Here is a 13,530-nt window from a genome sequence, read left to right on the forward strand (position 1 = left end):
TAATTGTGTTAAACTACTATAAAGTAGTGCAACATTTGATTGCTAATAACTCTGATCAACACTTTTAGTGAATGCTACAAATTTAAAATAGAGTTTGTATACTTTTAACGTAGTTATTAACTAAATTTTATTAAAATTTATTAGAAGACACTCCGATAGTTCCCTTGTAAGTGTAATGTGAGAGAAAAAGAAGTAAAAACAGTGAATAAGAAGTATTTGTTGAATGGATACCCAGGAAATTTGTTTAAAAAGTGGTATGATGATTTCATGTTAAATAGATATTAAGTAAAGAAAAAACAGGAAGTTAAAAAGTATGTATCTTTTCCATATATTGAAGGATTATATGAAAAATATCAAAAAAATTTTTTAATGAAACTTTAGTGAAATTAGCTCCTATACAAAAAAACAGGTTATCTGAACTAATGAAAATAAGTAATATTAATAAAAAAGATCCGTTAGAAGAAGAAGGTGTGGTGTACAGATTACAATGCATGTGTGAAATTTCAAATTTTTACATTGGAGAAACCAGACAGAAGTTAAAGGTCAGACTATCAGAACATCTTGCTGCAGTACAATTAAAAGTTAGTACTTCACCAGTATTTTTACATTGTAATGCTCATAGTTGTCAAATAAATTATCTATAACAGGGATAGTAAACCTTTTAGAATCCACATGCCATGCAGTAGGTAGTATAATTATTTTTGAAATAATTTATTCATGCCAAAGTTTTAGACTTAGAACAACTATTTTTAAAGAAATGAAGTGGTCTACTTTAATTAGCATAAATTTAAAAANTGCATAAAATATTTATCTTTCATATTTTGCAAAAAGAAAAAAAAAGAAATAATTATAAATGCATTTCATATCTAATATTAAAGTACACTCTATTGCAAAAAATGCACACTCCCATAAAAGATTGACCTACAGACATGAAACTTAACATGACATGCAAAAAAATGTTTTATTAAAAATGGTGGAAACAAAAAGGTGACATTTTAGTAAGTGGTAAATTCTCTGTGGCAGCTATGCAAGCTGATATTCAGTTCACTGTAAAGCCAGTTAAGTTGCTTATGTCCCTCTGTAAAAGATTCTGTCACAAATTTTGCAACTAGTCCACTAATTCAGTGGTATTCTGAGAAGGCTGCAATTTCTGTCCCAGGCATGTTCTATTGGTTATAGGTCTGGGGAGCTGGTTGGTAATGGGAAGGCACTATTGAGAAAGTCTTGCAGTATATAGTTCAGTGTTGTCTTGTTGGTAAACCACACCTGGGTGGCTTGACAGCATGGTAGAATAAGTGGCTGCAGAATATCATTAATGTACATGTGTGCCATCAGATTGCCTTGCAGTACAACTAGAAATCAGCTGCCCCAAGAGATAGCTCTTCACACTGTCACACCATATGTGATGACCGTATACCACTTGACAACAAATGCAGGATTGGAATACTGCTCAGTCCTCCTGGCAGTCATCAGCACAGAAAGAGTTGGAATTTGTCACTAAAGACAACATGCCTTCAATCAGACACTGTTCAGGATAATTGAACTTGGCACCAATGCAGATGGCTCTGCCTATGTTGGGAGGTTAGTGGTAGGTGCCGTAATGGATGTTGACATCTAATTCCAGCTTCTGTTGCCAATCGTTTCCAAGTGGAATCCCTTCAGTGACTGATAGTGATGCCATTGGTGTGGATGTGGCTCTTCTCTTGACTGCATGATGCTCTCAAATGGCATTTGTCTGTCTGGGACATCCTGAGTCTCTGCAATGATTACATGAACTTTTTCTGTTGCCAACACTGAGCAATTACTGTATTGTTCCAACTAAGATGGAAGCTGATACATCTGATGAACTAACCAGCTTCTCTTAGGCCTATGATGCAACCTCTCTCTAGTTCAGACAATTGTTTGTAGTGCTGTCATGTGCATCTCAAAATCATTTTTGTCACAACTTGCAGTATTAGAAGAATGCCAATGGGATGCCCATACTTAGACAATGTATATGAATAAGTTATAAGAACATTAGAACAATTTGTTCTCTTGCAGTACTTACAGCAAAAATAATTGTTTACAAATGCTACATTAATGATATATTTATTCTGTAGTGCAAAAAACCAGAAATCAACCAATTTCAGAGAGAGATAAATAACAACTAGTATGGTCTCAGATTATGATTGGAACAAGAAAAGGATAGATGCATTGTTACTAAAATATATCAAAAACAAGTACAATCTATTCTTCACACTAGCAAATTTGGTGGATCCATTCTGATTATTACACACTACTATTCAGAGTTTAAGACTGAAGCTAATCAGAACTTCCATTTTTTTACTGAAACTGGAACCAAGTATTCTTTAAAACATTGGTTCCAACTCCAACCTGTTTTTTTTTTTTTTTAGGATATTAGATGTTAATTTCTTTGACTATTCATTAAGTTTTGAGTTTTTCACTTTGCAAATATTTTAAAAATTTCCATTCATGACAGAGACTTGCATTCACATAAGGAAAAAATTAATAATTAAAAGGGAAGAAATAAAAAAATGAGAATGATATTGTCAACTGAACTGAATAAAAATTAAGATGAAAAACGCAAAGTGGTTGAGTGGTTGTGCTACATAGTGTTTAAAAATGGAACAAATAACAACACGGTTCAAAATTAATAATCAGTGATGACAATATCATTTTTTTTTTTTTTATAGAAAAGAAAATGAGATACCAATAAACAATTAACTTATAATTACTATTTAGCAGTTATTTACCATCATTACCTTTGAACCTGATTGAAGAGTTGTTTACCATTTAGTCTTTTTTATAATTGCCAGCATATATTATAAAGATGTTAACAGTATTTGACATATAAACAAAATTTACACTAACATTTTAATTATTATTTAAAAGCTACTGAAATATTATCTATATTATGGTATTAGTGATTACAGTTGATACAAATTAATTATTTTTTATTTTGAAAAAAAACGATGTGTCAGGATGATTTAATTAGCTAAAAAAACAATGTATATACTTGGTAGTAACTCAGAAATATAAGTTGTTAGGAAATTTTGATTTAAAAATTTTTAAATACAGTAGAACCTCGAAAACTCGGTCTAATGTGGACCGAAGGGTTGCCGAGTTTGTGAAAATGCCGGGTTATCGGGAATGGGGTTCAAAAAGGATAAGTATGCGTGTTTCCTCAGAAAATAGTGTACTGTACTTGTATGTATTGTTTGCTGGAGAATACAACAGAGAATAAACTGCCCAAATACCCTTAAACAAAGTATGTACTTTATGAAGGCATAGAGCCTTTACTACATGAAAATGAAAATTAATGAATACACTGTGTACAGTAATTTACCTGATTAGACAGACCTCAGAAAAATACTTTATGAGAGCTTTTATACTTTTATAAAGCTGTCTATAATGAAATTAATTAACTAAGGATTTTTTTGCCCTGCCAGGGTGTGGCCGAGTTATCCGGAGTGCCGGGTTATCGAGAGCCGAGTTTTCGAGGTTCTACTGTATTTGCAAAGTAAACAACTCAAAACGTAATGACTAGTCAAAGAATTTAACATCTAATATCCTAAAAAAAAAACAGGTTGGAGTTGGAACCAATGTTTTAAAGAATACTTGGTTCCAGTTTCAGTAAAAAATGGAAGTTCTGATTAGCTTCATTCTTAAACTCTGAATAGTAGTATGTAATAATCAGATTTAAAATAATATGGATTGATGTACAGAAAATGAATAGGAGAGAACTAAATGCAAGGCATAGAGTATACAGAGGTCATGCTGCATAATACTAAAATTGCCACTTGATGATATTTTTATTAAAATGGCAATGAAAATATAATACTGGTGATAGAATGTGTTGATAAAAACCCTAGTCTGTTTGTTTTGACAGTCACCTTGAAATTGAATCACACTTCAGGAAAAAAAACGCAGAATGTCTAGCTTCCCTACAATGGGAGTATGATGCATCACACACCTAGTGATTTTATGATGTCAGGCAGAAAGTTTGGAGAGAAAAGTAGGAAGTGACATTGAGAACTGAAGGCAGTTTTGTGCAATGCTGTCAAGTGCTTTCAAATTGGGGATTTTTTATCGACTGACAGAAAATTTGGGGAATTTTTTGGGATCTTTTTTCAGTAGATGAAAACAAACATTTTGACATGAAGTAACCTGTGAAATACTGTTTAAACATTGTGATCAAATATGTTATTTGGAATTATTAATTAAAAAATTATTTAAAAATGATTCCTATTGCTAACAGTATATGGCTATGTGCTCACCAAGTTTCATTCGAATCGGAGATCCGAATGTCTTGCCCTCTTTGTATAAATGATAGCATAACATGTTACTTTTGTTTCCAGATGCCAAACTGCTACCAGCATCAGCATTAATTAGTAAGTAAAACTATTGGCAATAAATAATATAAAGTGACAAAAACAGATTTAAAACTGGAGAAATGGTTTGCAATGTTTTAAAATTTTCCAGAGTGACTCCTGAGTGTATCTTTGATGGTTTCAAAAAAAACTGTGATGTTAAATTAATTAATGTACACTGTGTATGTGTCTGTGTCTCTGTCTGTCAGGATAGGACGTTGGTTGTGTGATCTTAGAAAAAGAAACAAAAACAAATTTTAAGTTGCTGATTTTTAAATGATTGCTTTGAATGAAGAATGAGAGATACATTTGATTCAAAAATTTTCATAAAAATTAATCAAAACATCATCAAATGGAGAACAGAATTCATGTTTGATTCAAAGAATTTTTTGAGGGGAAAAGGTTCTAGAAGTAGAATAGGAAAATAGAAGAGTTATCTGAGAACTTATGTTATCAATAGAATAGTAGAAGAGTCATAATCTTTTCTTTCATCTTTCGTGAGACTTATCCTGGCACTCCTCCTCTCTCAGAAATTAAGGGAACTTTCCTCAAAGAATTGGAAGTACAGTAGAACCTCGAAAACTCGGCTCTCGATAACCTGGCACTCCGGATAACGGTTCAAAATTAATAATCAGTGATGACAATATCATTTTTTTTTTTTTATAGAAAAGAAAATGAGATACCAATAAACAATTAACTTATAATTACAACAGAAGTTAAAGGTCAGACTATCAGAACATCTTGCTGCAGTACAATTAAAAGTTAGTACTTCACCAGTATTTTTACATTGTAATGCTCATAGTTATCAAATTAATATTAATAAAGTAAAGATTGTATACAAAGAAACAACTTGTGTAAAAAATAAAATTTAAAGAACACTTTGCAATTGTTATGCAAAGTAATTCTGTAAATTTGAATAATGGTGTGCTGCCAGCAGAATGATGGGTAAACCTTGTTGGGTATAAAAGTTGTAAACGCGGGATAGGAGACTGTAATGGAGCTTTATCATAGTTGGCATTTAGAACTATATTGTATATTTACAAGCCCTTCCGAAGAGGCCGGTAAACTGGCAAAGTGCATTTAGGGATAAATATGATGTAATAAAAAAGTGTTTTCTCTCTATAAAAAAAACTGGTTTGATTTTTTAACCTTTTAAATTCTGTTTCATTTTTTAATAAATGGTTTAGAGTTAAGAAATTTTTTAGTTCTCTATAAGTCAGAAAAGAAGGAAAATTTAAAATTTTTGTGCTCTTTGATAGTACAATTAAGTGAGAAACAAATTATAGTTTTATATTTTGTGTGTATTTAATGTATTTTGAATTATATTTTAATTTTTTATATATAGGCACACTCCTACTTACAAACAGGTTAGGTTTTCAACGTTTTGTCATAAGTTGAAAACTAACATAGAAAATACATTTGTACACAGAATAACCACATATTGTTAGTGTTTGATTCTTCAATATTCTTAATTAATTAACAGAATTGTTTACCTGCTTGCTACTGCTTAGTAGCAGGTGTTTCAAATGGTTTTTTTTTTTTTTTTAACACACTTAGTTTTATAATGTCAAGTTTAGTTTCCATGGTAATAGAGCCACACTTTTTGCATTTATCTCCACTGTTTGATTCACTATTATATTTTGGATGCATTTTTGAAGTACTAATCATAAAATTTTTTAAAAATTGTAAATAGTAGTGAAAAATGCTGTTACTCCAATTTTACCAACTTTGATGCCACCTCACGAGCAGTGATGGAATGTCAGAATTTGCATGAAAATGAAAAATGATGATATGCAATAGAAATAAATCCACATAACTATGTGAGGTAGCAGAAATTCCTATATTCGAACTAAACTTTAATATTAATATTGTTCGAGTTACGTAACAATTGTTGTTCGTAGCTACCTGAGAAAGTCTCCCATTACATTTTCTTGAAGGCAATGTGACACTTTCTCGCGATTTTTTAACCTCTGAACAGCCGATGTCGTCTGTGAATATCGCCAGAGACAGTCAAAAAAAAGTCAATCGTCGTCTGTCTTTCCGTCAAAGGAAACCTGCACTGATTACTCCAGGAATATCATTGACCAGTGCCCATTTGGATACCTTGTGCCATCATTGTGCTAGTGGACATTATAGTGGAACTAATCACTGTCGGAACTATTATCAAACAATGAGAGCTCCATCACGAGATCGCCTTTTATTTCTGGGTATTTATGCAACTCGCGCTCGTTATGTGAACTCTCTCTCTCTCAGTGACAAACTTTAGAACTCCTATATCTTATCCAATTTATTTTTAGTTAAATCCTTGTTAAATGTTAATTGTAGTTTGAGTTTCTTCCACATGCTGTCTCTTGATCGGCTGACATTACGAATCCGTCTGTCCACTTACAGGACCGCTTGCACAATGGTGTGATGTAGTAATTGCTGTCTTGGCTTCCATGTTCCGATAAACACGGTGGTGTCAATCCTGACAGGGCACTAAAGAAGTGCCGACCTTTCAGGTCGGCACTTCTGCCAATTTTTAATATCTAAAAGTTGTATTTAGGAATTTTTATTTCTTTACTGGAAGTTAACTAAGAAAAGTATTTATTGTAATATATTTTTATTATAACTTGAATTTTAAAAATCCAAACTACATCTGTGATTGATTTTCAGTTTAACATTTATCCCAAAATATATATTATATGATAAAGTTGATAATGTATTTCAGAGCAATGCTTTAAATTGATTGATATGGTGGACAGAGTAATTTTCTTAGTTTTCTTGGGACCTCTGCCTTATTTTTCTCATATTGTGGTATTATTTTATTTGAATGCCAGTGTATGCATAATGGTAATCTTGTAGTTAGATGTGTATATATTGTGGTGCAACATAATTATCTCTGCTATATATTTTTTGATATGAAATGTGTTAATCTGCAGCTTACAGACTAGTATTCGTTTTAATTGTCCAATACTGTCTTAAGAGTATATGATGGCTAACAGTATTATCATGTAATAGACAGTTTGGTTGCTCTTATGCAATGTTTCCAACCAAGCAGAACAAATATTGCATATGATAATGATTGTTAATATGTTTGTATCAAAATTCTTTGCTATACAAGATTTTACATGGAAGCTTTAAACAAGTATGAATGAAGAAAAAAAAATTTATTTAAACTTGAAAAACAAAACAGGCCTCTCCTGTTTTGTTTCTTTGGTTTCTTAAGTATACTTTATTTGAAAGAATTTTCATGAAATTTGATTTTTTTTTATAAATTAAGTATTCTTTAATTGGAGATGTTTGTTGAAAAATCCTGTTATTAAAGAATATAACAGCATTAACATCAAATAGAATTTAGTAGTATCATGCTAAACTACATATTAATACAGTAAATGCTTATATAATGAACCATCACCGAACTTGAACTGGGTCCATTATAATGAAAGTCTGCTTTATCATGATTACTTATTATTACAGACTTGTATATTATATCAAAACATTATTACTATTCAGTAGAATCACATTAGAATGGATCTTGATAACTGATCCAGAGAAAATAGCTGCACTTTGCAGATGTTTTCTCCAAGTCCAGATGCTAAATCAATGTATTTTTACCCCATTTCAAACAGATTATTATTGCAAATATAAGGTGATTCTACTGTATATAGAATTATTGACTTTTCCATTACTGTATATTGATATTGTGGAGAAAAGTCAATTTCATAATGGACAAAATTTCAATTATAAAGTATATAAGCCAGATTTTTATTAAATCTATAAAATCAATACAGTCAACTCCACTATAACACAGTAGATATGTTCCATTCTTTATGAAATTAATGTCCTACAAGTCCTTAAATACATGAGCCAATCACAGCCCGGCATGTATGCAGTTTACGGACTACGGCTGTTTGAAAGGTTTTCTTCCATAAAATTAATCGATTCTAGACTAATTTGACTCAACATTTCCAAATCACGTATAATTTTTTGGGAATAATCCATATAAACTATGCTATAAACAAAATTGTAGGATTACTTACCGAGTGTGCACCGTTCGACTACGCCATTGCTTAAGCTTGTTTTCGTCACGGAGTGGTGCATCAAATGGCGCTTGCGTGCTTCCTGATAAATTATTTTTCTGAGAAAACTTTGCTGAACTTTGGAGACATCATTAATATAAATATAATTTTTATGGACGTTAAATAGTAAATGGTTTTTAGTAGGTCCGCTGCTCGTTTAAACTCAACGGTTTGTGCAATATCCGCTATTGGTCTAGATTTGACCAATCCAGTCGCAACACAAGTCGGAGATGACGTTTTACTGAATTATACGAGTCTCTTTTAGCGTGTTTATATGAATACGGTTGCAATTTTTTCGCCGTCATATAGGAATCCGAACTATATGAACCCATTTTATAGGGGGTTTATTGTACTTTTATTCATTGTATTTTAAAAATATTTTTAAGAATTGTACTAAGAAAAGCCCGTTGCAGTTTTTTCTTTCCATGTGTCTGAAAATGTCTACTTACTCCAAGGCATTTCTTTACCATCTTCAGCTGGAGATTTTCTATCTTCAATTTGATAAATTATATCTATTTTTTGTATTAAATCTGAAGTTTTTCATTTATCATTATTATGCATAGCTTTGCTTTATACAAATCCAAGTCACATCACTCATAGAGAAAATGAAACCAAAACTGAACAGCATGTAATCAATCAGAAAATAAAACACAAACTAAAAATAATGTGAAACTCTATGCAAAAAAAAAAAAAAGGATTAAAAATGAATTTTATATTACAGTAATACATCGACTTACGCGAACCCAGAGTTACGCGATTTTCAAATCTCGTCGATTCGTCTTTTGTTTGAGTACCACGCAACTCTTGATAACTCACTCCCCCCACACTATTGTTCAACTTACATGTTTGGACATGTCACGCGGAATCGACACATAGCTATAATTTATTTTGTGTTATTTATTTCTTTGTTTGTTATATCTACGGAGACTTGAGAGACTCTATGTGGTGATTTCTTGTAACTGTGAACGAATCAAAAGACGAGATAAGATTAACGAGAACATTTATTAACTTACATACATCCGACTTGGATTTTACACAAATTGTGAAATTATACCCCGACTTACGCGGTTATTGCTCAGTCCCACCTATCGCATAAGTTCGGGGTATTACTGTATTTTTGTATTTATCTTTTGCAAATTAAATACAAATAGAACACTGACTATGATAAAATAAATAAAATGATGACTGCAATAAAATAAAACAACAACAAAAAAGTTCGTAATAAAGAAAAGGCACTGGTCTAAAGGAGCTGAAAAATAGTTCATAGTAACAGTAGTCTGTTACAGTGAATGAATATTTCTGTACTTTTGGCCAGACCAACATCAGCCATCTGTTATATTGGGGTCCATAATATCAAGCTGTTACAAGACTAAAACAATTTGGTTCAGTTTAAAGTTTTAGACAATGTGATTTCACTGTTTATTGAGAAAGGAATGTTCATAATTGCAAAAGTTTCTGGAATTTATAGTGAAATATTTATCCTCAAACGTTACTAACAATAAATGTGTACGTAACTTTTCAGACAGTTTTGTTCTCTGTTTTTTCTACATCAAAGAAAGTTTTCATTTTCAAATGTTACATGTATGGTACATATATTTCAAAAAGATAATATTTTTAGACAGACATAACTTACATAAAGCAATGTTTTGTTACAGTTTACTCTTAACAGACATCTCTTGTCAGTCAGTTGAATTTATTCAAACAAACCATTATTTATTTGAAATCTTAACCATATTCCTTAATTATGACATTTAAAAAGATTACATGTAAAAATATTTCTATTGAAAAGAAATTAATAATTACTTTTACATTTTGCTTACAGTGAGAGTATTTTTGGATATCTAGATCTGAAAGTGAAGTTATATTATAGTGCATCTCGTTTAACTACATTTTTAGGAATATATTATGCAGAGCAAATTTCTCCTGAGAAAAGTGAAGGAGTTGAGGTTGGTATTTTAGAAATACTTAGTTATGCTCAATTATTATATTTATTCAAAGATTAATTTTTTGTTTAGAGAATTTATTTTCTGATTTTATATATACAGTNTTTAACCCCATTCCCGATAACCCGGCATTTTCACAAACTCGGCCACCCTTCGGTCCACATTAGGCCGAGTTTTCGAGGTTCTACTGTAATTTTTATATCTTTCATTCAGCTAGTTAGTATGTTAAATAAACATTAAATGTATTTAATATGTGAGTTGTCTTGTTTGAAATTACTGAATAAGCTTTGTCATCATCATGAGGATGAAAGATTTTAACTTTGTGCAAAAAATTTTTCATGTTTTTCAAGATGATCTTGATAAGTATAGACAAAGTAAAACTGCTTGATGAGTTGATAATTGCAAGTTAAAATTAGCAGCTTTGTTCTCCCCAAAATTTTTTTGCCTGGTGGTCAATTAGATATTGCTGGATGGACCAAACCCCTCTCATGTAAATAATCTTTTTCTGTTTTGAACAAGGATGTTGACAACAGCTTTGACATCCTAGTTTGAAATCAGTGGTCCTGTTATTTTGGCCATTTTCTTGTTTGTTTAATGTGCCTATGTGAATATGTTTGTTTAAACATACGGTATTTACCTACTGTAGACTTATGAAAATATTTTAAAAGATGTATTACTTAGATCACATAAATGTGTTAAAATAATTTTAGATATATTCACATAGGGGTGTTAACTGATCTGCTTGAAAGAACTGTGTTTAAATTTTAAATATGTTCTGGTAAACATAGGTTAAAATTGAGATTGAACTACAGTATACTTGTAGAATATGAAAAAGTCACACCTTGTATATGTATGTATGTATATATATTATATCATAAACTTTATTAGCCAGGTAGTTACAAAAATTTTGTATGTGGGGCACTTGGCAAAAAGGACTTAGGGGAAACACTGGGCAGATAATCTACATCATTACATAATTTGCACCTGCTTCAGATTGACTTTTAAACACAGATAACTCATAGATTATTTGCATGAAATATATATTATAGACTAGATTGTATTATAGCTTTTTTTAAAAAAGAAATAATTGATATAAAATTCTCTATAAAGAAAAAAGAATTGTTATATTTCTAATTTTTAAAATTAGTGTTACAATGAATATTTGGCATTATTTGATGTTCTAGTATATTCATCCATAAAATAAGTGTTTGGTATTTGGATAAATAATGTCATTTTAGTTCAGAAAGAGAAAGAAGAGGGGAAAGATAAAATATAAAATAGAATGAAAATAACAAATAAAACTGTAATAAATGATCTTGAGTAATTATTATTTATTAATAATTGTACTGTATGTTCTACTTACAAAAAATGACAGACCTTGATGGCAAGATTTAACCTTTTAATGAATAGAAGATGCTGTCCTTAGAGTAAGATAAAGATCCTATTCTAAGGCTCAATTTAAACCTTCTCTTTCAGGCAGTTCCAAATAAATGAACTAATGTTTGGTATTTGGTAGTCAGAAAGGCAAGAATTTTCAGTATTTGGCAACAGAAACATCCTATCAATTACTTGGTGTTTATTATTTGACCAAAAACCCTACTTGGTCCATCCCTTATTAAAATACTAAATATGAAAACCAGTCTTGGAAGCTAGTCATGAATAGTGCTGTGTCAATAACCTATATATCAAACTGAAATGGACACATGTTTAAAATATTGATATCACTATTCTAAAAATCTAAAATATTGATATTCAGAATTTATCTATAACAGGGATAGTAAACCTTTTAGAATCCACATGCCATGCAGTAGGTAGTATAATTATTTTTGAAATAATTTATTCATGCCAAAGTTTTAGACTTAGAACAACTATTTTTAAAGAAATGAAGTGGTCTACTTTAATTAGCATAAATTTAAAAAGGATGATTGAGAAAGAATGATGATATATTGAGCTAAAGATAAAACCATAATAAAAAACTTAAAATAATTTTTTCATTTATACAGTAAAAATAAATAAAATCACATGTTATGTCATATGCCAGTTATTTTTTTCAACTTGCCACTTTGATATGCATAAAATAAGTTTGCCATCCCTGATACATGATATTGATTTTTAATGTTTGATATTTCTATATATAATAATCAATATTTTGATCTTCCTTATTTGATACATCAGCATTTGATATTGACTCATTATTCTAAATTGTAAATTTAAAATAATTCAATATCGATATCAAATTTTGATTTAGCACAGCCCTAGTCCTGAAAGTTACAGTAAAATTATATTTTATTGACTGTATGAGAGACACAATTATGCTTATAATTTTCAGTTTTATGAATTATTAATTTCTCTGTTTTACCATTTTATAAAACAGATCATAGATTTTTAAATATTTCTAATTTTAAAATACATATTGATAAAATTAATTCAGAAGTTTTGTTTTGTGTTCATAAAATAGATTTAAAAAATGGAAGTGATAACTTATTTTTAATTTTTTAGTACATACTGAAAAAGACCTTGAAGAACAAGAACCTTTTTATCCAGAATTCACTCATCAGTTCTTTGGAGATAGGTAAAATTAATGTATAATTTATTATTATTTTGAAATAATGTAAAATAAACAAATTATAAAAATAAAATAAATTATTTAAAACAATGGAGTCAGAATTTTTCAACCTTACTTAATTGTACTATCAAAGAGTACACGAAAATTTTAAATTATCCTTCTTTTCTGACTTATAGAGGACTAAAAAATTTCTTAACTCTAAACCATTTATTAAAAAATGAAACAGAATTTAAAAGGTTAAAAAATCAAACCAGTTTTTTTTATAGAGAGAAAACACTTTTTTATTGCATCATATTTATCCCTAAATGCATTTTGCCAGTTTACTGGTCTCTTCGGTAGGGCTTGTAAATATACAATATAGTTCTAAATGCCAACTATGATAAATCTCATGATCTTATTTCGTCCACTAGTACGTATCTATTAATAGGTATTATTAATCTATAGATCTATTAATAGGTCTATTAATAGGTAAAATCTATTAAACTTATTAAACTGGCTAAGCCAGTTTAATAAGTTTAATAAATCCACATAACTATTTACTCTTAGCTATGTTGTTGTTATAATAATCATATATAATAGTAAGATAACAT

The 13,530-nt window shown here is 30.1% G+C and overlaps 1 protein-coding gene across 1 annotated transcript in view; it reads left to right on the top strand.

The window, feature by feature from the left end:
- LOC111615597 (histone acetyltransferase type B catalytic subunit-like) overlaps window positions 1-13,530 on the top strand; it is a 54,227-nt gene that overhangs the window by 22,633 nt on the left and 18,064 nt on the right. Inside the window, exons 4-6 of the mRNA XM_023357003.1 lie at window positions 382-581; window positions 6,349-6,577; window positions 10,241-10,377. Coding sequence (XP_023212771.1) covers window positions 382-581; window positions 6,349-6,577; window positions 10,241-10,377 — 566 coding nt within the window. The remainder of the gene's footprint in view (window positions 1-381; window positions 582-6,348; window positions 6,578-10,240; window positions 10,378-13,530) is intronic.

This window comes from Centruroides sculpturatus, unplaced genomic scaffold, assembly GCF_000671375.1.
Source record: "Centruroides sculpturatus isolate CEXI.00-Female unplaced genomic scaffold, Cexi_2.0 scaffold19, whole genome shotgun sequence".
In the NCBI taxonomy this organism is placed as follows: Eukaryota; Metazoa; Arthropoda; class Arachnida; order Scorpiones; family Buthidae; genus Centruroides; species Centruroides sculpturatus.